Below are 23,783 nucleotides of genomic sequence, written 5' to 3'. Positions count from 1 at the left end.
GAACCTCAAAGAAATACTAGCTTTTACGACTGACAAACCATCTTAATGATCACACTTCTTTTGGCATCAGTATTTAAAAAACTCAGTTGCTGAAACAAGTGATGATGATGGTGATGACAACTGGAGGTCATTGATGGAATTTATAACCTGTAAATACATTTAGGTTTAAATGCCACTTGCCGTAAGTCACAGTAAGTATTTGCGTGCATAATTGTTCAACACGACTCTGCATTGATGGATTATGACAGTGTGGCCGAGTTGCATCTTCAAATTAGTAGAGGCGCAACGATTTCAGAACGTTTGACGACGTTGAAAACAGTCACTAACGCACAAAATCTCGGTTCAAAACAACTAACAATAAATCTGCTCTGGTTTTGTGAAAAGATTCGAAGACCGTGACATCTCCGTTTCCAAAGTTTCCTCCTAGCTGTTTATCGAGCGTAATTTTCAGTCACTTAAATGTTCCTTCGTGTCACATTGGATCGCGTTATCTTCAGTATTTTACAGCATAATGCAATTGTTTTGGATCTAATTGCTTGCGCAGTAAACGCTATTGTTCGTATCCAGCCAAAACAAAAGAATATTAATCTTACCATTTTCCTATTTATTGTGCTTTTGTGTCTATAACTTATTTTTTTGACTAAAAAGAGATCCGTAAACAGTTTCTGTTTTCTTGTTTTACCGGTACTGTGACTATCACAGTCATGGACGACCACAAAGAAGACCACAAAGAATTCTCCCTAAAACAGTACGGTTCCACAACCAACAAAATTTAGTCAGTTAGCTTGGTAGTCCCTTCAATAAGATACAAGTCTGGAAGTTACCTAATATTTGAGTATTGATATACTTTGGAGAAGTTTGAGAACTTTGAATTATTTTGCTAATTGTCACATGTCAGTTGGTAACTAGAACAATAGTATATTTAAAAGAATGTGTCCCTGTGTTTCTCGACCGTGGTTTTGACGGAAGTCGATAAAGCAATGTGCCAGTGTTAATTGGATGAGAATTTAACATATATGCAAAATAATGGAAGATGTCTTTGGGGCAGAAACCGGTAGCTCAGGCAGCTGTAAAAGTTTGGTTATTTCGAGCAAAAAGCAAAATAACTGACAGTAATGACAGAATGCAAACCCTTTTTAGAAGTGTCATGCCTCTTGGCTCCTTTTTGACAGTCAAAATGTTTAAGCGACCAAAATATAGAGCGAATTTGTGCACTTTGTTAGTTAACAACAGGCATCCTCATATGAATGCTCACTACGCCCAATTCCCCTTTGATAGACATGATCTTTTTTGCAAATTAGCTGAACAATCTGTGTCAAAGAGTCTTACTTAGCCATATACAACGTGATGTTTACTCCGGCTGTGCAGAAAATAGTAGTGTCTGCAATGCAGACAAATTCGTTCATTAAAAGAAAATTGCTCAGACTTTATTCTATTTTTTGTGAGAACCTAATGTTTCCAATCAATTAAAAGAGAGTTATTATCCGTCGAACTCTATCTACTCTGGATTGCGACTGCTTTCTGGTTCACTGACTTCAAACAGGAGTAAGTTAGGGAATCCTACTCCTGTGCACAAGTTACCATGTCACCGCTGCTTGCCCAACACGGACAGTGTATGATACTGCTGTTTCGGGAACTAAAAAACTTATAAATTTGACAGAAGAGAAACTGATAAGACCAGCTCTGTTGATATTACTAATGCTTTCTCAATCAAAAACTACAGGTACAGTGGATTCTGGCATCATTTTTCATCTTTTTTTCACATTGCACCCTAGCGATGGAGTGATTAACTGAATTTCACATAATAATCTTAATCACCTTGATATTGATTGCCGATGTGTGAAGCCGTCAATGAAGAGACATTATATGAAGGGATGAGAAAACTAAGACTGCTTACTACCAAGAGGTTCCGCTGACGGAGAAAAGATAAAAATATATGTGTGCTTATGGTCAAGATGGCAAACATAGAGGCTTTTGGTATGGTCTCGCATACGGTGTTCAAGTAATTTAGTGTCTAAAACAGAAGTGGAAAACTCATGAGCAAACAACAACATATTGAAAAGATGCTTCAGTCTACATAAACCAAAATAAATTCAAAACTTTCGCTGCAATTAACCAGTACTTGCATACCACAACCACATATTTGAGCAATATGTTTTCACAACATTCTTGTCTTGATTCAAATCCTAAAACGCAGTTGAAAGATAATGTTGGTAAAAAGTGACTCGACGGCACATTCGATTCAATAAAATTTTTCGAGTATAAGCTATAAAGCAACATGACCATTTGAAACGGTCCTTAAATAATGTGCTGTGGAATGCCCTTTTTAAAACATTGGTTTAAACCCAACAATGAATCGTTTACACTGATGGTCGTGGCTTCCATTCTGTTCAACCTTATTCTCCTGTCTGACTTTCTGGTCGGTGGTTGATAGCTGGTCAGCCATGGGCTTAAAATTCACTCTGTGGCTACTGCAGAAGACTAACTGGATCCCTAAAAGCTTACCAGGATGAACATTTTTAGAGCATTATTGAGTTGACAAGACTCAGGATACTTTGTCACAGAACTTTATGCTGTCTTTAGCAACGTATATCTAACTTCTACCCGGTACTAATATCATCCGACTAGAACATCACTAAACTGGATGCAGGATGATTTATTATATTATATCCTGAATCGTGTGTAGACGTTTGAAGGCATAATGAGTTTTGACTGCCATTTTTGGTCAAGTGTTCTTATTATTTTTCTATCTTTTTGTAAAATGCCGTGGTGAGAAGCCCCAGGCGCACCCAAGCTTAACGACTACTTGATTTAGGCTGCATAAAAATGAACAAATGAAGAGATGAGTGTCATCGCTACAACAGTGTACAAGGGGAAAGCAAAGCTAAAGTCTATTCCATTGACGACAGGTACGCCACCAAGGAAAATACGGAGGAAAGTTTAGAAACATAATGTTCGTCACCAAGTAACTAGAGAACGGTAATTAGCTTGACTGCATTAGGATTTGCAAAATAAACTAGTAAACCTATATTTGTTTTGGTAGCATTAAATTTCCTCACATAACTTATTTATAACAGAATACCTCTATTAATGTCCAACTTGCAGTCAGAACAATAAAAAATAATCTTTACTTTTCGGTAAACCATAGTAATATCAGAGGGACTAGGAATGACAGCATATGCGAAGTTAAAAATCTCAAGCACACGCTGACTTCGAGCATTTGATGTCGCCAACATTCATTCTTTTCATATTGGGAATTAAACTTTTGACTTCGGCTAAATATAGTAATCTCATCTAGGAAGGAGGGTGATCTGAAGGGGGTGAATATTTTCCTTCGTCTGGTTGGTGGTCCTCCTTCAAGGTCGGATGACACTATGACACTATGTAAACGGTTACACAAAATTCAATACTGGGTTCTTTTTGACACCACATTGCACCTATTCTCTGACATCATTAATTTTAATCTCAGAGCACAGATCAGCATGATAATGCTAAAGATATACACAAACTTATCATGCGAACAACTTTGAACCTGATTGCTGCTGTAGTCCGAATGCACTCTATCTCAAGCGCTTGCTCTACGAAAACCATGCGCCACAAATCCCCCAAAATAACACTCTTGATAAAAGATCATAAAATAGATATGCGTTAGTCGTGCGACAGTGTGCTTTTTCCGTAGAAAGGGAGATACCTTCAGGAAAGACTGAAAAACATTCTGCGGTGTCCTGACCTCGGTGGGACCATTGTTTTTATCGTCTCCCTACAACTAAAAAAGACACTTACAAAATTATTCACTCGTTTTACGCAACTTGGCTTTTGAATAAATCGGATAAAGTTTTCCCAGTTTTCTACCATCTATTGTCTTGATTTTTGGGTCAATTTGCACAGCGCTGGAGAGCTTAGATTTTCTTAGCTGATTTGGTTCAAGGAATTTTCAAACCAAAAGATGACCTTTGTTAATTTTCTATCATCAGCGCCTTATTACTCTTGTGTGCCTATATGGTCGTGACACAACCGGTGTTCTGCTAACAATAGGTCTATAAAATAGGTACTTTAACGACCACCCTGTAAAGCGTGAATACTCCTGAAGTTGAAGCCATAGTTTTGGTGGGCTACCAAACTGTTAAGCGGAATTTTAATATACCTAGTTATATGCGTAGGACTAAAGAAGAGTAGATAAGAAATCTATTCACGGACGTTTACGTCGTGTGGCAAACCATCCAACAGTGGCAGTTTTATTTTTGAAGCACAAAGATTAACGTATGGATTGCAGATCAAAAATACGTTTGCTTGGCTGAATCACTTGCTGTTTTCCGGTTCTAGTTGTAATGTAAAGCTATTCAGAACAATTGGTATGAATAGTGCCCATAGATTCGAACTCTCGAGAAAAAATGTGAAAGGTCTTGGACTCACGGGTTTCATCCTCCGATTAAATCCTGAGTCCTGTCGCCAGTTCTGAGGTCATATTTACATGCTTGTTCCTTCCTTATTCGGCAAAACAAACACAAACTAATTACTTCGGATTCTGAGGATGCTAATGTGATGGCTTTCCTAAATGAACTGCTTGTGACGCTATGAGGTTGAAAGGTTCTCTTTAGCACTGACAAAACCAAGATAGGTAATGTGTTCCACTTATGTTCTTTAAAATAAAGGATAGTGTATAGAGGATATAACCTAAAACAATGAGCTCACGTGAAAAATATTTGAATCGAATGCTAAATGTCGATACTCAACTCTCCGTTAAAGTATCTGCGACAAAACTGACCGTATATTCTAGAGAAAGAACAATCGATGGACTGACAAAAAACGATGTCATCAAAACCTTTTGCTAGGAATGCATCACATGGCTGAAGAGGGAGGTTTACGTCTTACTGGACAAGACCCATTAGAGATTGTAACAGGCTTCCTTTTGCATCATACAGAAGGACAAGCATACAAAGCCCATTTCAACTTAAAAATGTCACGGTTCACGAAAGGGCTTTGCCTTCATGTAGAGTGTAAATAAACCCGTGTTTATTTAAGTAAGATGTATCGTAAGTACTGTCAACCCTGTTATCTACCTATTCAAGCAAATTGTTTGACATGGACAAAGCCTGCTTTCTACCTACGGCGTTTGAAAACACCAATATTTTTGGCCGAACAGACCATGTGCAAACTGCGTGCAACAAATTGGGACTGTTTTGTGCTAAAACGTTTCCAGTTGTTCCAATTTATCAGCAAGAAGTGCCTTCAGTTCCTAACACAACACAAAAAATTGTTTCAGAATGCGTTTTATGGTCATTCGTTTAGGCCTTTTCCCTTACAAAAACATTTGGTTTTGTCGAATATTGAATGTAAGGTAATGACAAATATCAGCGCTTATTTGTGCCATGGAGGACCAACCTCTCGCAGATCGCTGCATGCACGCAAACCGCTTACTTTCTTCTTCCCATCTGATCAGTTTTCTTGGAGAGCGAAAACATCCGAGCCATGTTCTCTTTTGAAACCAGAGTGAAAAACTTGTGAATGAGAGACTAGTGTACAGCGTGTTGCCAATAAACGAATTTTAAATATGAGATAAAACAACTTGTAATATTAGTCGGTTATTTCGGTTGAATGCAAAGTCATTAGTATGACTTTTTGAGCAGATAATTAGACAGTTGGGGTATATTTTTGTGCCACCGGAATTAATTACTGAGAACTTCTCTAGGTGACATTCGACTTTGTCATATGCCTTTAGTACCATCTCATATTTAACATTTCCCCAACCACATCCATGAAAAAATCTAAAGTGAACAATGTGCAACTGCAATGCACTACTAGTAGATACTTAGTTTTAACACTGAATGAAATCGCAGTTTTCAGTTTTACCATTTTGGCTTGGGGAAATCGAAACGTGTCTGATTAAGATCAAATCCATACGTCAGCTTTTGTCAATGTGTCCACTGCCGGTCCATTCACCATCAGTGCTTGTTCTCGTATTAAATAACATACGTCCTCAGTCCCTGAACTCTTCATGTACAGGCAGCTGGGCAGTTCCCTTGAGACTGCTTAAAACAAAATTTATATACCGGGCTTCTTATATTGCTTCACGAAAATCTGAGTAGACTGAAATAAATTGGGAGAAAATTTGATTAAGTTTGAAATAATAGTTATAGCTGAACGAAGTATGAAAAGAGCGTCTGATATTGTCGTGAGTGAAATATATATATTCTTCCGTAGCCTAATGAATACAGTCTTGTGGAATAGGATCAAACGAGGTGTTGGTGGTACAGCCTCAAGCGTGTGTTTTTGTATATGCTGTATGTAATTTGACCTATCACTTAACACATTCACGAGAAGTAGGTAATAAATCAGATAATTACCAGGCTTTCTGAACCCCTTTGAAAGGCCTGCACTTGATGTTGCTTCAACATCAAAGTTTTCTAAGCAAGACACCTCCCAAACTGCGTCAAGCAGCTTGCAATGACTCATGGTGTCCCAACATAAAAATGGTTGTGAACTGTCTCAGATATCCCCCACAGAATTGAAAAATCAATCTGATTCCATACCTGACTTAATACATGCAACCAAATTTTGTGCATAATCTTCCTGCATACAGTGCATGTCCTTACAGGGCTTGATGTTTACCGTCTATATGAACCATTTCCCCAGTATAGCTATTAGACTAGAGTATTATAGAGTTTCAAATTTTGCCGAAAATTTTCCTTCCTTACTCGATACACTACAGTTTGAACTTTATGCTTCCAATTTTGGACTGACCACCAGTGTCTGTAGACTTGGGTTTTTCGACAATGTTGCTGTGTGTCTTGCTCAGCCAGCATAAGCGCAATGCTCAGCATTACGTGTCTCTGATATCACAGCCATATGGCGTCGAACAGTCTTTAATAGATATCCAGGTGATGAGTTCTCCCACCTTGGATACCTGTTTAAATTTGCTTTGGTCATACGGTTATACTCCTAAACGGAAGTTTTTCACACAAAGTAAACCACAACGAGGAAAAATGAAAGGCGGTTTTTTGGTGCAACGTACCTTACGTTGTCTCAAGTTTTCTACCCACTTTGGAAAAGAGTCTTTGTTGAAACGTAGTCCACGTTGACGTCTTTAAAATAATCGTTCAAGAATATGAAGGGAGGAATGATAGTGCTGGTCAGATTCATTTCGAAGCCATTTATTATGAGCATTTATTATCACGGGCAGATAAATATAAAGTCTCCTGACTCATCCAAGCGTTCGTCGTACCAAGAATCTATCCACAATATGCGTTAGTTTCTACTTCAAGGACAACGCGTTGCACAGATCAGCCTCACTGCTAATTCTGCTATTGTCTGTCACCAAAAATTTTGAAATGAGATGCAATTCAAAACCCCTTATTTGAAAGGTAACTAAGTCTCCATGCAGAGAATTTGGGATGGGACTTAGAAGAAGAAATAAGGTCAATTAACGAAGATTTCGCATCAAGAAGCCAGCAGGCGATTTGACTGCTTTGTTTGATCTCAGGCTATGTTAATCAAACAATTTGATAGTAGTATATTTGCAGTCGCCGTAGCACTTTTGAGTACTTTTTCGCGAAGAAATGTCAAGTCGGTAAATCTTGACTTAACTGGAAATATGGTTTTGTTAAAAACAAATTACATCAAGAAGTCCAGTTCTTACCGTCAATTTCCTGCCAAAAACAAAGACCGTCTTTCATACACAAAATTAAACTGCACCCTATCTGGATAGATTCTTTGGGCGTCAAATTGATGCCGACAATGTAAACATGCTGTGGAATGCAGAATGTTATTTTGAAACTGGCAACAGGCGGTGTTTCATCCTGTCAAAAGACCGAGAATGAGACAGGCTGGTTTGACGACACAGGCGGTTGTTGATATTGCACGTGCGCATCAGTTGCGGAGACGACATAGGGTTTCATTCTCTTTAGAAAGTCCATCCCACCTTTATTTTTTAAAATCAAACTTCAAATGTCTTCAGTCCTTCAAAGTACCTCCTGGGGGTAGCCAGGATAAATTTTGCTTTTCTTCTTGGTTTCGCGTTCCCACCAATTTGCACAAGACTGACTAACCAAGTGCTCGTCAGCCAAGCGACTTGGAAAGGATACTCGTTCGTAATCCAATGTTTGAAGCGAAGGAATGGTTCACACGTTCCTAATTTAGGCAACCACCGCCTTTCACCTCTACCCAAATTCTGCCTAACACCAGTTGCCATTTTACTGACAAAAAACAGTGGATAATCAATAGATCCCAATAGTTTTCACAGTTGTTTTTGTAAATATAGAAGTGATTTTTCATCATTCGTAATCTCTGAAAATTGCGGCAATCCTACTTTTAACATTGCACAAGAAGTGTCCAAATGCTCTTCACAGCCATGATCGTGAAAGACACATGGATTTAGTAGGTACATGAGATACAAATACGCATACGCTGATTTAATAAAAAATGTTGATCGAAAGCTCTCTCAAAGTAAACCAAGTTAAATTAGGCAAATATACTCATTTGCAAACAACTTTGTTTTTTAGAGACTTCCGTTTATGTTGTTTTTCAGCAACCCTATGAGTAGTCTATGACGTTCACTCTAAATTAGTCTTTCCTACCTGATTGTTGTATCTTGCGCGGTGGCCGAGCTATTTGGGTTACGCCTGCACTGAGCCTACCAGACTGCGCGATAGGGAGAAGACAGAGAATTGGGGACACGGCTGTATTGCCAGGACAAAAACGTACAGAGCCTCCGCGTAAATATATAGGATGACTAAACTATAGGATGACTAAATATGATCGTTCACTTGTTCGGTCCATACAACCAATGGTGGTGTTCTGGTCGTGAACATTCTCAGGCCCACTACGCTGGTCATGTGTTGCTAGGCCGCGTTTGGTGGGAGCCGCCGACTCACCTACTTTCCGGACGTGTCGAACCGATGGTGACCTTGGGGATGCGTCCCTTTCTACACATGTGCTTTTTCTTCTGTCTGGGCGCGCCCTGACACTGATCCAGTCGCAGAATAAAGCTAGCTGGGGCACTTTCAAAACCTCAGTTCATTTTTAGATATTAGCATCCACTTTATGTTGTGGACTACGAGATTTTTCAGAGCCTTAAATTAATTTGACTGGAAAAGTACTGTTCAAATGCAACCTCAGGAAGCACACCCAACTAGGTTTTGATCATATATGTTACGTACTGAATGAAAACCGCTTTTGCAGGATATCTGTATGCGTATATATCAACTGAATGGCATGACTGTCCAAATCTTTTCACGTTCACTGACCAGGTATCGAAAAGCATTCAGATAAGGCTTGACAGACAGCAGTTTCGGTGTTTTTGGCGCCGGCTTCCCAACAGAAATTTTACGTTTACCTTGTCCTGAAATCATTGGCTGAATTCATAACTTAATGCGTAATGAAGCCATCGAAATGCAAGGATGTTACCTGAGACAGAAATACGATAAATACTGGGTGTACTTCCGCTTATTACATTACCTACCCAAGTACCTGGCTGAAAACATGAAAGCTAAAGTGTGTTCAAAAAGCACTCAAGAACTGAATGCAAACTCACACGTTCAGGATCTGATTCCGTCATCGCAGTTAATCGGAGTGTCTGTCCTCATTCGGAGGGTTATGCTCAACAGCAAAGACTCAACAATGTGGAACTAGTTAACTCATTTTAGAAGAGTAATAAAGAAAGGTTTTAGATAAAATAGATCAATAACCATTAACGGATGGTAATGCTTTGTGTCGCGCTAGCTAGATTAAAGTTGAACTGAGTAAAATAAGGGCTGCGTGTGCAAAAATAGTTTGAAATTTCAAAAGTGAGAAAGTCTCTCTAAAAAGTCAGTTTTAGTCACTTTGGTCAATTTCCGATAATGAAGTTTGTAGCTTAAATTTTAATAGATCTGTTACCGAACGGCAAGCATCAAATTAGGCCCACATACTGCATATTTCAATGACTTTAGACGCATAAGTACCTAGCTGTGTCTCAGCCTACTTCATCCTGCAGTACTAAGACAGATTGATCGATCGGCTCAAAAATGTTTCCCTATGAACCCTTTTTTTAACCCCCTTAGCAAACCAAGATCGGCTCAGTTTCCCTATGAACCCTTTTTTTAACCCCCTTAAGCAAACCATTCGATGCATCTATTTAAAAACCAAACTGATAAATTTTATTTCACGAGGATTAGAAAACTGAAGGGAATCCACAAAATGACAGGTGTATGTGCAAGTATGCTTGGGTGTATGTCTGTGAACCGTACACTATATGTAACAAATTTTCGGGTTCCGCTGACGACCGCCATGAACGCCGAGGCCTCGAGGATTTTAACCGGTTGACGGATGAGGAATTGTCGTGTCTGCAGCAATTAGGTCTTGCCATTATGTGAAACAGGTCAGACATCACACTGTCAGAGCTGGAGACAAGGAGGCATACACTTTCGGAGTTAAACAGTATAGGTTTCTTACCATAGTGTGATTTAATCCATTACATACGTTACTTTTTGAATTAGAGTTGACGAATCAACCAGAGGGACAGTGGAAATATTCGGAACACCCGCACAAAAAGTATAGAAGTGTGGCAACTGACACACAAAAGCAGCCGTGCATAGAAAAGTTCCTGAAATAAAACTGGCATAAGCCATACTCTGGTTTGACCATCTAACTAGCTGCCTCTTAATTTGTAACATACAAGGTACCAACATTCATGCAGTTCAATTACAACGTGATACCAACGGAACTGTTAAGCTTCGTACTCATCTGAGTAATGTTAACCTCACAGTGTTTATCAAACCTGGCCCACTACCCAACGAATTGATTGTATACTCAAGGTACTGTAATTTACCAAAAGCTTAAATGGCCCTATCATACACGGTCACTCCTTACAAGTTCTCTTTCTAGGAAGCTGTCTTTCCAGAGAATCAAAATTTGATTATCCAATTTGATTGCAATCGAACAGGATCAAGATGCAAAATACACATTTAATTAGCGAAATAAAAAGGATACCTTGTTAACCAGATGTGTCAGAGGCTTTGTAGTGTTTTTGAAAGATTTTCTCACACAGTATGAAAGGATTTATCAAACTTTGTCAATAGTCTGTTACATGTTACATCGTATCGGAATATGTAACTAGCTGAAGGGTTACGTCGTCATGCCATGTCCAGTTTGTTTGAAGCACGTCGGCAACGATAGCTTAAATCATCAGAAATAGGCGATTAAGTTGTTTAAGTCAGTACGCTCAACAATGATTCATTTAATACAGTTTTGTAAAACTTACCAGTGACGCCGCTCACAGATGTGGGTAGCAATCAGTTAGCTTTCTTACCACCAAATATTGCACCCACACATTAACCTCAATATATTACTTGTACACTTGGTGGACAATTAATAAATAAGCTAAAGTAGCTGAAGCTCTTTCTACACCCTAGGGAATTTAAAAGATCTTCTTCCAAGATTTCGGAAATTCTCCTACAACTAAAACCATCCCTACAAAAGGCATAACATCCACCCATAAGATACTATTCTTATCTGTTTGAAAACCTAACAACCTAACCTAACTGACAAACTCAAAAACTACAAAGTTTATTTTGAATGAATTTAAAGCAGTTTTGTGATGAGTTTTTAGGCGTGTGAACGAAGCAAAACGAAGAATCTTATTCAACAGGGCACGATGCTACTTATGATGTTTCTTAGATATTTTACCAGCCAATTATCGGTTTTATTTTTCGTTAGAAAAAGTGGTTAGGACAATTCCACTTTTTCGCACCAATCGTATGCTCCATGTAAACATCGAGTAGTGCGTAAATAACAAACTACGTTCATTTTCAAAGGAAGAAATGATATAACATGGTTGATCCACAAATGAGGAGAGTCCTTCCGTAAGACTGGACGGAAAGAGTNCACATACCTTCTTGAATGTTCAGCTGATTCGATTTACGTATAAAATTCTTTCACGATTTCACTCCCGTTTACCCAATAAATGATTTTATCAGTAATGGTCACCAAATCAGCATGAATTAGCGTTTTCCCATAAATGCAGTAGGTTCGGTAGTTCGTTTTCCCTGTATTCACGTGAAGTGAATTCGGATCTGGTTTCGGCTCCTTCGATCATTTCTGCTGACTGACAGGCAAAATGTTTGGTGTGCTTACGCGTTTTCGTTGACTATCTGCTCGACTGCACGGGGACTCCGAGCAACCACTTATGCCGATGATTGGCTCTCAAGATTTAACTTGTGCTTCATCATCAACATGCTTCTCAAAGATAATTTGTTTTCATCTGATTTCGGTGTCGCGTACACTCGTTCAAATAGTCTTAACAAGTATCGTACATTGCTTGTGCCATGGGTTCCTCAGAAGAATTGATTTGTCGAATTTACTCAAATGGTCTACCTAGTGGCTGCAATGAACCAACGACCTGAGAAGTCACCACACGTCTCTTTGCTTTCAACCACAAAGTGAATGCACAAAATAGATTTCAAATGAGAAGTCATGTTCCCCTCAGCCGACCAAGGCTTACGAAGGTCTACATACTGAGGCAGTATGTATTAGATTCCGTAAACCCGGACAGACCAATTGGATTTCATGGGCTGAATCACTCTCGCTCTTTTAATGATAGCTTCTTGACTGTCACATTCTTCGGGTGAAGCTCGAAGCTCAAAGCTCACCTAACGCTTAGTTTTGGTTAGCAACAACAGTAATGGTGTTCGTGTTATAATAATCTAGTTATCAAATGAATCCCAGTACTGCATAAGACGCCGTTTCTTCATCGGAATACTCACATTCAAGCTAAACTAGGGTTTAAAATATTTTATACTAAATCTACCTACGTTATGCTTATATTAGCACACTACTGCAGGAAGAAGTCATTCTTTGAATAGACAGATAACGGGATAAATTGAACACCCTTCAAAATATTTAGTCCAGGTGAACTGCACTTTGACTGGATCTTCCCGGAAACCTTTAAAGTAAGTGTTAATACGGTGGCTAATACGGATCGAGTCATGTGTTAGAAACGTGAGTCTGGCTAGTTGTCGGTAGTCAAAAAGGCAATTGAAAACTCTTGATGGACTCCCACCAGAGAGTTTGAAGTTTCTTCCAGCGTCATACACTGGGTGGATTTACTGAACTGAGGATCCACATGATTGCATTCTTATTGATTCAGGTTAGAAATGATCACCTGAACTTAAGCTCCTTAATTTTTTCAAATTACATGTAGTGATTTCAATAGATGTGTATTCCACAACCCACCGAAAGGCCACATTAAATGCAGTTATGCGGACGGATAGTTAATACAAACCAGGACTTGAGCGCTCTGGTTTGAGTGCTCTAGTCAACACGGAAAACATGCAAAGAACTTAATCGGAAAACGGTTTTCTGAAGCGACTCTGTAAACACGCATGTGACCTCTCAATTGAAAAGAAAAATCTTTAGGCCATGCGGAAGGGGTATGTTTACGAGTCATTCGTAACCTATGGGCAGTCCGAAAATCAATGGTGTGTAAGGTTTGCGACAATGAGCGAGTAGTTACTTTACCGCTCGAAAATAATAATGGACAAGATTTTACATTTATTTCGACCAAAAGTGCTCCCGTATGTGGCATCTGACAAGCTTTCCTCAACCAAATAAACGAATCGGAACACTCGTTTCTGTTTGGTGGAAATCATCATTTTTATCCCGTCCGGGAAACCCTATCATCTTGCGCGCCAAATTGGAGCGTTATCTCTGTGTTTTGTTCTTTTACAATACCTACTGAAAGCAACCGAAAAACAACTTTCTGTGGCATATCTGATTGAATTTTATCTAGTAATAACGGTTCAACCATCGCTACCACCTTAACTCAATTGCTGTATCGTAATAGTACATAAAGATCATCATAAGCATAAAGGCCACAGTAAGCTATTTTTGAAATTACTGGGGCTAGATGTCCATATTTGCTGGTGTTTAATACAATATTCCATTACCATCCTATGTTTTTTCTACCGAATGCACCATAAAAACGTGAGTTACTCTGAAAAGACGCTCTTTTAAATTTGCTTGTAGCGACAGGTATGACAGACCTAGAGTATGTTTTACGCTCACCAGCAAACTCAACCACTGCGAGCAATGAAACATTGGTAAACAGGATGGACATCAAGTGCGTACATTTTTTTCCATTACTTGGAATGCCTAGAGAGGTATAATGAATTCACGAGTGCCAGGCAAATGGTGGTCAGAAAATGTGACCATTCCATGTCTGAAATAGTTCTCAGACTCTGGCGAAGATGCATTAAGAGTGGAGTCCATTCAGAGGAAAGCTCAGACTCGGATCCCCTTGAAGTCAAACACATACTGCACTCGCATTTAACTCCGTGGTTCCCCTTATTTTGACTTGTTCTGTCAGTATCTTACACTGCTACACACCTAGCCAAAAGGTATGTAAGTTTATGGAGCTGTCAAACTCGAAAGAGGCGAATCTGATCGTTCGAAAAATCGTTTTTCCTTTGGGGTGGCCGGGCTAAGGGGCCAAATCACAATCACGTCCCCTTGGCGTACAATGTCTAGAAGTTCGGTCAGGTTTTGCCCATAGACCGAAGGCTGACCACAGTCACAGCTAGGACTACTACGGGTTACATTCCTATAACTAATCGGTATTAGGACAATTATCCTCAGAAGATCTACCTACCGATTTCAATCAGTCAAAGAATAGCCGCAATATAGACAGCTAAATAGCAAATTATGGGAAATTACAAGATCATAATGCTCAAAGTTCTGAAGAACTCCGAAATGGAATGACACTATGACAAGAGGCTGATGTACTCACTTTCCGTTCCACTGTTACAACGCGGTATTTTTTATGAATAAACAGTATTCTGAAGCGTTGGGCAAGCGGTCTGTTAAGCATTTTGAACTAATGAGTCATGAGAGTAAAGGTCGCTCTGGCTTACGGTTAGTGAAGACTGTCCACTTGATTAGTTAGGCCATATATGTGTCAGTGGGACGAATAAGTGAACCAGAATTTGGCCTTCTATCTCACTCATATCCCATTGTCTATATGCAATTTTCGACGAAACAAGCAATCAAAACACAAACCAATTATGACAAAAAACTTTAACGCTGTCTTCTGACTGTCTTAAAATAATGAAAAGCAGGTAACCTATAGAAATATATGGGCATTTGACCAAGTACGGTTTATAATTTCCCGACTTGTGAGGGAGAAGGCGGAGGTTAGGCGATCAGAAGGCGAAACGTTGGGCTAACTGGTGAAGAGTCAGCTCTGCTTGACTGAGCTTGGCAAAGACGAGTATTGGGGTGTCTGCTTGCTTTAAAGCCAACGATGACTAACAAATATACCCTTGCCAGAATCTAACCAGAGCGGAATTAAGTTGCATGTCGTATGCGAGGACCACTTAAATTTATATTTTTGAGTGCATCACTGTCTGGTTGAAATTCGCTTTTTCTGTTCTTTGAGGCCATATCGATCATTGACACTCCCTCTGTTTCAGAGGGCTATTTACCTCACACTTCATACTGAAAACTAGAGCTCCATTAAACAAAAGCCACGTTCATTAGTTTTCACTCATTATGCCGTCTGTAAACTAACGTCTTCCTGATGATGAATCTGTATGCAGAATTTTTTCCTGGTTTACCATGAAAAAAGCGTAATAGAATGATCATTTTTCTAACGGATCAACAGTCCAGCCGATCATGTCGGGCAAGAATTGCATTTCAATTTCGATCTATACGTCAGCAATGCTGAACATGAAATGTTACTGCACGATTCAGTCTAGTCCTCGCAGGTTGCCGATGACAAAGCCGCGGAGTCACTGATTGGAGACGCTCGGTCGCAACTTCCACCGAACCTTTTGCTTTCATAGTGGGAGTGGGTCAATGGGAGTATGGAATGCGGTTTTATTGATTCAGCACCAAATGTAAAATTGCTGAATGCCTCCAGACGTCCCATTGCCTGTTTTAACCCTCTATTGTAATCATCAAGCAAACCTAGCCTTCGAGGTTTCGTCAGTCTTAACAACAAAGTCAATGGAATATCAGTCAAATTCTTCGTTACCAGTACTCTGATGCCTCGAATTTCGTTCTGAATAAAACAAGACAAAGTGTCCTTACAATGCATCAGGTTTGTGGTACAAAATGAGATTCGGGTGACATTCATTAGCCTCCTTGGTTTCATTTGCAAGTGAGTGTACATATTCACTTATGTAGAGCTTGATGCTCAGGTGGTTGATAAAAACCCAAATAATACACCCAACTGGTGATCAACAAGGAGGGCGAAACAGGCAGTTACCCCGGATACTGCTCCATCTGTAACATGAGGCGGCCTTTGTGCAACGTATTCCATTGAGCGTTACAAGGGTCACCTTTTGCTTATTTATGTATCTCATTACCATTAAGCCAATTTTTTAAATGAAGTCATGGGATACTTTTCCTTACTGCCACGTACACCCAAAATAACTACTGTGAACCAGAATATATGTTGCCACCGAAGAACCAATGGGTTAATGGTTAGTTCATGTACGAAATTAGCAAAAAATTAGAGTTTGGACTGAGGAATTGGCTAGGACGAGAAGTCGAGCCCAGGATACTTGCTTATGACCGCTGTAGTGAGCCTAGAAACAACTGCTCGATAAACAAGCCGCACTAGTGAGAGGAATCCCCGCCGTCACCGAAATTACTGAAAGTCAATAAGATCGAACAACGTTATGTCACATGTGGGACACACGAACACGCATACGGACACAGAACAGACGGGATCATTGCCACCCACAGAACGGACATACACTCGTACAGACACTACGGACCATTCGGCTTTGGCCTTTCAAAAACCTGGCTACCTACACGTGCGCAAACTTACTGACACAACGCCCACCACCGTAGGGCCAGAACAATTTTCTCCAACGCAAATCGGACAACAAACGGTCACACAATTCTAACTTGATGGTGGTGCTCCTCATTGTTGTCAGGTGCCTTGTGCTTTTGTGATTCAGGTGGGACGATGCAAAAAATATTGTGAATGTGTAATAAGGCGAGGAAAAATGGTTTAAATTGAGTTTTCTTTTCCTAGTTTTTGTCGGTTGGATTTACTTTTTGCACATTTCACGCAATTTCTGGTTGCGTTCAGGGTCTAATGAAGTCCCATCATCCTCACCAGCACCAGCAACAGTTGCAACATCAGTTACAAACCAAACGAGGATTTATAGAGACACCTGTGGAGGAAACAGAGCATTTGCACCGTAAGCATCTCATCCACAAAAACGTCTTGAACAAACCTGCTGGCACCGGGAGTTCAAAAGTGACGCAGAAAATTACACCCTCCTCCGCAGATCAAAGACCTAATGTTGAAGGGAGCGTAACAGAGTATAAAAGACTGCGGACCCCCAAATTTGGTGCTAGTTCTTCAGGGAAGTCAGATGTTTCGCGGGACTCCTCTGGAAGAAGCAAACTTAGTGACCATAAAGGATCTTGGATAGCCTCAACCGGTCACCCGAGTGGAAATATTTATCATCAGTCTCCCTCAGAATCCACCACTAACACAACATCGGATAGTCAAGAACAGGAACGTCATTACCCACCGGCGGAACTCTCCCAGGGTAAGTAAACATGGAGTGATAGTGAACGTTGTTTTGACTGCCAGAATACTGGAGATGCTACGAAATTGAGGTTCACCGGCTCGTAATTTGGCACATGGCAGCTGACCATACTGTCAAACTTTTGGCTTCAAGAGCTCGAATCGAAGCCGACATCTTCACACAACTTTGTTCAGTTTTTCTGTCAGTCAAACAGTTAGGCGTATACAAGCAACTTTGCGTTTTATGAACACCGATGGTGTATATAGATCGTACAGATTTCAGTTAATGGAGCATAGTAATCTGCAATCCGGCTAAATCAGTGGTAGTAATATGGTAGGTCTTATACAAATAAAAAAGTTGAGGCAACCCATTTAGGTGGGGCTAGCTGCATGTAACTTTGTGTGTGCATTCATGTAATTTTCAGTTTGCCGCGCATATGGTCGTTACCCAAACTATTCTGAGCAATTAGCTAGGCTCATTCGGAAGTCGGTTTTGGAAATCTGATTAATAATTTGGTTTGTACCTTTCAGTGTTGAAGTCGATCATTACAAAGACAACTTGTGTGACCAATGCTTTACTGACAAGCCCATATCAGCGGGTTTCAATCCACATACATTTTAACATCGCAATGTTGGTAATCTCCAAAGTTTTTCATAGCTGTACATTCCTAGTAGACATTTAGGCATTATTTTTCATGAGTGTGTGTGAAAATAACAAAGGCAAGAGACTAAGAGCTCCTTAAAACCCACAAATGAAATGGTTACATACATTCTAGTTATGAACAATGTTAACACACAAGCACAGAACGTGAAATCTAGAATACCAAAAAAACCGCCCTTTGTAAATGCCATTTTTACGAACAACGTTTTATGTTAGTCCTGTAACCGCCCTTTGTAAAATGCCATTTTACGAACAACGTTGTACGTTAGTCCTCTGGCAAATGGAGATGCTGTGCGCATTTAGAAAAGTTGCCTATCACCCACCCTGTTGTACTCCTTCGGTAAATAAGGATAATTTTATTGGCATGTCCCCTGTAGTAAATCACACCTAAACTTTTATTCATAATTACGGTCAGTACTGGCGTCCCTAATGGTTATTGCTGGAAACACTAGTGAGTTGCAGTGTACGAACCCGAAACAAACGAAACATTAGACAGCCAGTTACTACGCGAAAAGAAAAAAGGAATTCTATTGGGTTATAATTAGGTTACGGAAAAGCAAATGAACTGCACACGTTGGGATACATACTAAAAGCATGATTTTTAATGGCGCCAACGCTGAAAATACAGTAAATTTGAAGAGTTGTAATTTATAATTATTCAGTCGCGCGGTTGTTACAGTATTTTGTGGCCTCAGAACACTTCAGTTGTTTTGGTCGATTTCTTTCAGTCTTCCGAAGCTTGATCGATCACACAGCAGGGACCAATGTCGACCCATAGTTTCACACGGCCCCATAATTGCTAGCTTCCTGTCACATTTTAATCTAAAGGGGAAGCAAGCTTAACTGCTCGAAAATCTTGCAAATAGGCTTCCCACTGCACATAGTGCTTGGTAAAGGCAAATAACTAACGTTATACATCAAGTCGGCTTTTTAGCCATAAGAAGGAGGAAATTAAAACAAACGGAACGGGTGAAGCATTTGACATTTCATAATTTTTGAGGAGTCTGGTGTTATATTCTAAAAATGAAAATATTTTGAGACCTACGAGCGCCTAGGGCTTAACAAGGTATGATAAATGCCTGGAATCTGAAGGAAACGTTTTCTATATCTTTTCACAGTGTCACTTGTTGCATTTGTCAAATTCTTCTGTGTAATCGTTTCTTATCTTCTGATCAGCTATTTCTTCATGTGTTCTCAAAGCGCGCGGGTCTCTAGATTAGTATTTATTCAAAATCTCATTTTTTACGGACAGCTTGCTAGAAATAGCTAACAACTCTCCATGTTTAAGTGAGCCCGCTTCCTTCTCGTGTTAATAGCTGACAACGAGTTAACATTGACAACTACGCTTCGGGGGTAAAATCTGATAGGGATGTTTACGCCCAGAAATATTCAATCCGACTCACCGCATAAATCATTAGGCATCCTTTTCGAAAAAAAACTAATTTGAGGAAACGAAGAGTGTTGTTCGAAAATTGTCACATTCTGTGCCATAACGAGGGCTTTATTGTTCCGAGGGAAGGCTGTAGTTTCCGACATCTGGGGCGTAACCTGTTACTGAAAGCTTGATATTATGTATGCTTCTCAATGAGACAACAGAAAAAGAATTGGTCGTAAGGCATGCTTTTTTCGTTTCGTCCCACCTTTATATAGTCAGATGGGTCGTAAAGTAGGGTTGTTAGTTGCGGCTGCCCATGTTTAGTTTTACTGTCCCAAAAACCCGTCAATTTAGGCACTTGACTGGCTAAACTGCAGTATTCTGTTTTTTGGAAAGTCAACTTGCAAGCACCTTAAAAACCAAGAAACCAAGAAATGAGTAATTAGTTCACTGTATGCGTTTATTTACTTTTCTTTAATTTGAGTAAACCACAACCTTTTCTGTCCATTTGAAGGCGTTTTCTCAGTGAACCATCTCCTCTTGGGCAATAGATCTTTCAAAAAGTTGTGACTAAACTATGTATCGTACAGAGCAATAGGTAACCTGGTAAGTATACGCACTCCAAAGGTTATTCTGCCTTTTTTCCTAAAACGCAAAACAGCGATCGCTCTGGTAAAATCAATGAGTTTCGCGGATTTGCCGTTGAATTCAACGTTTTTTCATTTCGCAGACTGAAAAAACCAGGCTTGAGCCCAGTCATAAACGGCCTCATTCGACAAAAGAAATGGGGTCATGTTAGCAGACAGTACCGCAAGATAATCACATAAGCCTTGATTTGAGTGATATGATGCCCAAGTACATCAGGATACAGTTAGTATTAAAAACATGAATATAAGAAAGTTAAATAGAGAAACAACTACCTCTTCAGTGTTTTCTAGCTAGTGTTTTCAGTTGAGGAAGTAATTCTGCATTCACTGTGTGAAACATTTGAATTCCTCAAGGCTCTATCTTTTCTAGAGTTAAAGAATGCATTTGAAAGACAGCATTAGCGATAGCATTTTCATCATAAAAAGCAAAAACAATTCATGCACCAACATCGCAATGCTAGTGAATTTCAACAAGGTTGTACTCATCGTCTTTTGATGTTTTTCATCATGTTGCCACGCCGAACAATATGACGAGCGACCAGTGATTTTCCAGTATGAAATGGTTAGGAAGCAACTGACAGATGAAGAACTGCTCTGACAGGTATTGAGTGCACAGGAGTAATACTGCTTGGGACGGCCATCACCATAATCATTGATATCAACAAAGATGGGAACGCTGGTAATTCATGTCGCAGTTTTCACCGATACAAAAAAGTAACTCTACAGTGCAACAACCATAAACCGGTGGTTTAAATAAAATTTGATTCAAATGACCAAGCGTCAGTCACCATGGGCTCGGTAAATCTAAGAGCAAAGAAGTAAACCTTTTTTCTTTATTGCCTGTTATTTTACTTTTTATTGGTCGATGGCATCTCTTAAGGTGGAAATAAACTGCATTTTTCTTTGCAGTTTTGAATTGGTAAAAACGTCGCATCTGAGCCTGAAACAAGGTAGCACTGACCTAGGAATAACTATTCATCAGCAGACAACGGGTTCATCGACAAGTAAAGTGCAATATTCTTTGCAGTTTTGAATTAGTAAAAACGTCGCTTCTGAGCCTGAAGCAAGGTAGCACTGACCTAGGAATAACCGTTCATCAGCAGACAACGGGTTCATCGACAAAGCATGTAGCGTCGCGTTTGAGGTGGATGAAAACTCTCCGACAGCCTTCCGAAGGCTTTGTCCTTTGTATGTTTCATCACGTGAGCATTGTCCTCTGGTTCTCATCTGCATGCATACTACTTGAATATGAAATTTTACCGTTTATTCAATCACATTCAGCGGTTTTGTGCAGTTTTTGGTATATTAGGCGACCTGTCCACCATGAGAAAGCAAATGCGTGTTACGCATTTTCCTACCAAACATATGTACGAGTCAATGAAAAAAATTATTGGTCACGGATTGTCGATCCACCGAAGTAATGATCTACTCCAAACACCCAATGCGTTTGCGCAAAGCAATTTTTACTGAATATTTACAATGCTCAATTGTACATTACACTTTTCTTAAGATCATCATCATCAGCCTTAGCTTCACTAACCTTCCGGTGTATACAGACATGGCATGGAACGGCATGAACCTTTGTCAAACTCTTACGCTTTGAAGTTTCACGTGAAAAGTCCTCCTCGTTTGTATGAAGCAATAATAAAGTCTTCTGTTATCATTCAGCACTCTCCTCTAGTAAAATAGATTTTCGGAATTATCAACTGATTTGTCCAACCATCCAGGCGCCTAGTTTTACATTCAGTTTCCCGGTGGAAAATGATGCCCATAGGGCATAATTTGTTATGTGCCCTCCATCATCCCTCGACCCCTCAATTACACAATCAACCGATGACAAATAGCCTTAACGGTGCTTTGATAGCGCATGTATGCGAGAAATTCTCATTAGTTTAGGACCTCGTAAGACAGTAAGGTAAACGAGTACACCTGTATTAATCTAAGAATATCACGGAATTCATGGATACCAAACCTTGTTTGAGGACATCTGAATAGAAGTTAAACTGGTTTGGAAATATTTTGCTCAGTAAATGTTTGGTATGCTTGATGGAGGACGGACGGGATTGACAGAAAATGTCAAACGGACAAAGCAGCTTGCTGCCTAAGGCATGTGTACTCGAGCTGGAACCATCGATGGGTCTGGAAAGGTGCTAAATAAGGTACCAACTGTTGTCAAAGCAATCCCTACCTAACGACCTTATACGCAAGATGGAACGTGATTGAAAGAGCAGCGATTTATTGGCAACAAGAGCACAAGTAAAGAGATTTTCTGAAACAAATACGATTAAAATGAATAGCGCTGGCAACCTTCTGCAACGTCTGTGGAAAGAAACCAGACCCCTATTCAAAAATGATTTAATTTGCGGAGATGGACTTAATCTTATTCTACTGAACCAGATGATAAACAGCTGTCATTTTTTCGGCTAAACTGAACAACCGGGTCTTGGTTTGGTGAACGGGCTGATTTCCGTTGAGCTTGATGTCTATGTTGCCGGTAGGGTATTGAAGTAATAACAGGTGGGTAGGTTCTTTGCTTCTTGATTAGGTGGTTGCTCGCTGATCATGACAATTCTTTCACCAATATTTAATGAAGTACCTCCACCATGCACTTAAAAGCCTCTTTCCTTTTTACCTGCTCACATTTACGTAGATTTTAAAGCTAGTGGTTAAGCCACAAACGGAAAAATCAGTGTCCAACAACACTGCCGAAAAAGTATGTTTGGCGATAAATTCAGTGCATGGTTTACAGATCACGACGGGACAACCATATCGAACGATAAGGCTATACTCTAGTTTGTCAGACTAATTAGGCAACAGGCACTCGTTAAACACTAGGCACATCCAAGTAAGTTAATAGCAAATGCTTACAAAAAAGCAACCAATTTTGCTTGGTTTGTGAGGAAGAATTGGTAAGCCCAATGAAGCGATCAACATCTACCTGATCACCACCAAATACAGTGACATCGGGAGTCCCTCAAAGCATAGTCTTAAGAGGACCAGCGGTCTAATTTGCGCTAATATGGTGGAACTGTCTTGGAATAGGCTGGTGGGCGCATACTGATTAGTCCAACTGCTTCAAGACTGATTCATTTATGCTTGGTTTCGTAGCGATTTGTAACATTTAGCTGTAACTGTGAACCACTATCAATGAAAGCATGAGGCTGGTGGGCGCATACTGATTAGTTCAACTGCTTCAAGACTGATTCATTTATACTTGGTTTCGTAGAGATTTGTAACATTTAGCGGTAACTGTGAACCACTATCAATGAAAGCATGCTCTGGGATATAAAAATTTTCGAAAACTGAAGCTTGACTCGTTTATTAAATGACGATTCGGAACTAGAACAACTGCAAAATTATGAGGTGACCACAATGGTAATTTAACGCCTTGATTGATTGACTGATTACTTTAGGGTTTCACTAGTCTGTCTGAACCTTTTCTTAATAATGCATCACAACTCTGAAGATGTCCTAACAGGACTTGGGGTTGTGTTTCGGACTGATTTATTCCTGAAGCAATCGAAGTACTCGGTTCAGTGACTAGTGTTGGAAAGTTTAACAAAGCGGTCACGTGCGTCAGAT

At 39.8% G+C, this 23,783-nt stretch overlaps 1 protein-coding gene across 1 annotated transcript in view; it reads left to right on the top strand.

Moving 5' to 3' along the window:
• Window positions 1–16,899: 16,899 nt before the first annotated feature.
• Window positions 16,900–23,783, top strand: part of T265_10336 (hypothetical protein) — a gene marked incomplete at both ends in the record, with an annotated part of 96,175 nt that continues 89,291 nt past the window's right edge. Inside the window, one exon of the mRNA XM_009176676.1 lies at window positions 16,900–17,540. Coding sequence (XP_009174940.1) covers window positions 17,078–17,540 — 463 coding nt within the window. The remainder of the gene's footprint in view (window positions 17,541–23,783) is intronic.

This window comes from Opisthorchis viverrini (genome assembly GCF_000715545.1).
Source record: "Opisthorchis viverrini unplaced genomic scaffold opera_v5_354, whole genome shotgun sequence".
Taxonomy (NCBI): domain Eukaryota; kingdom Metazoa; phylum Platyhelminthes; class Trematoda; order Opisthorchiida; family Opisthorchiidae; genus Opisthorchis; species Opisthorchis viverrini.
Note: the sequence above shows the minus strand (reverse complement) of the source record. Positions and strands in the feature narration are given on the sequence as shown.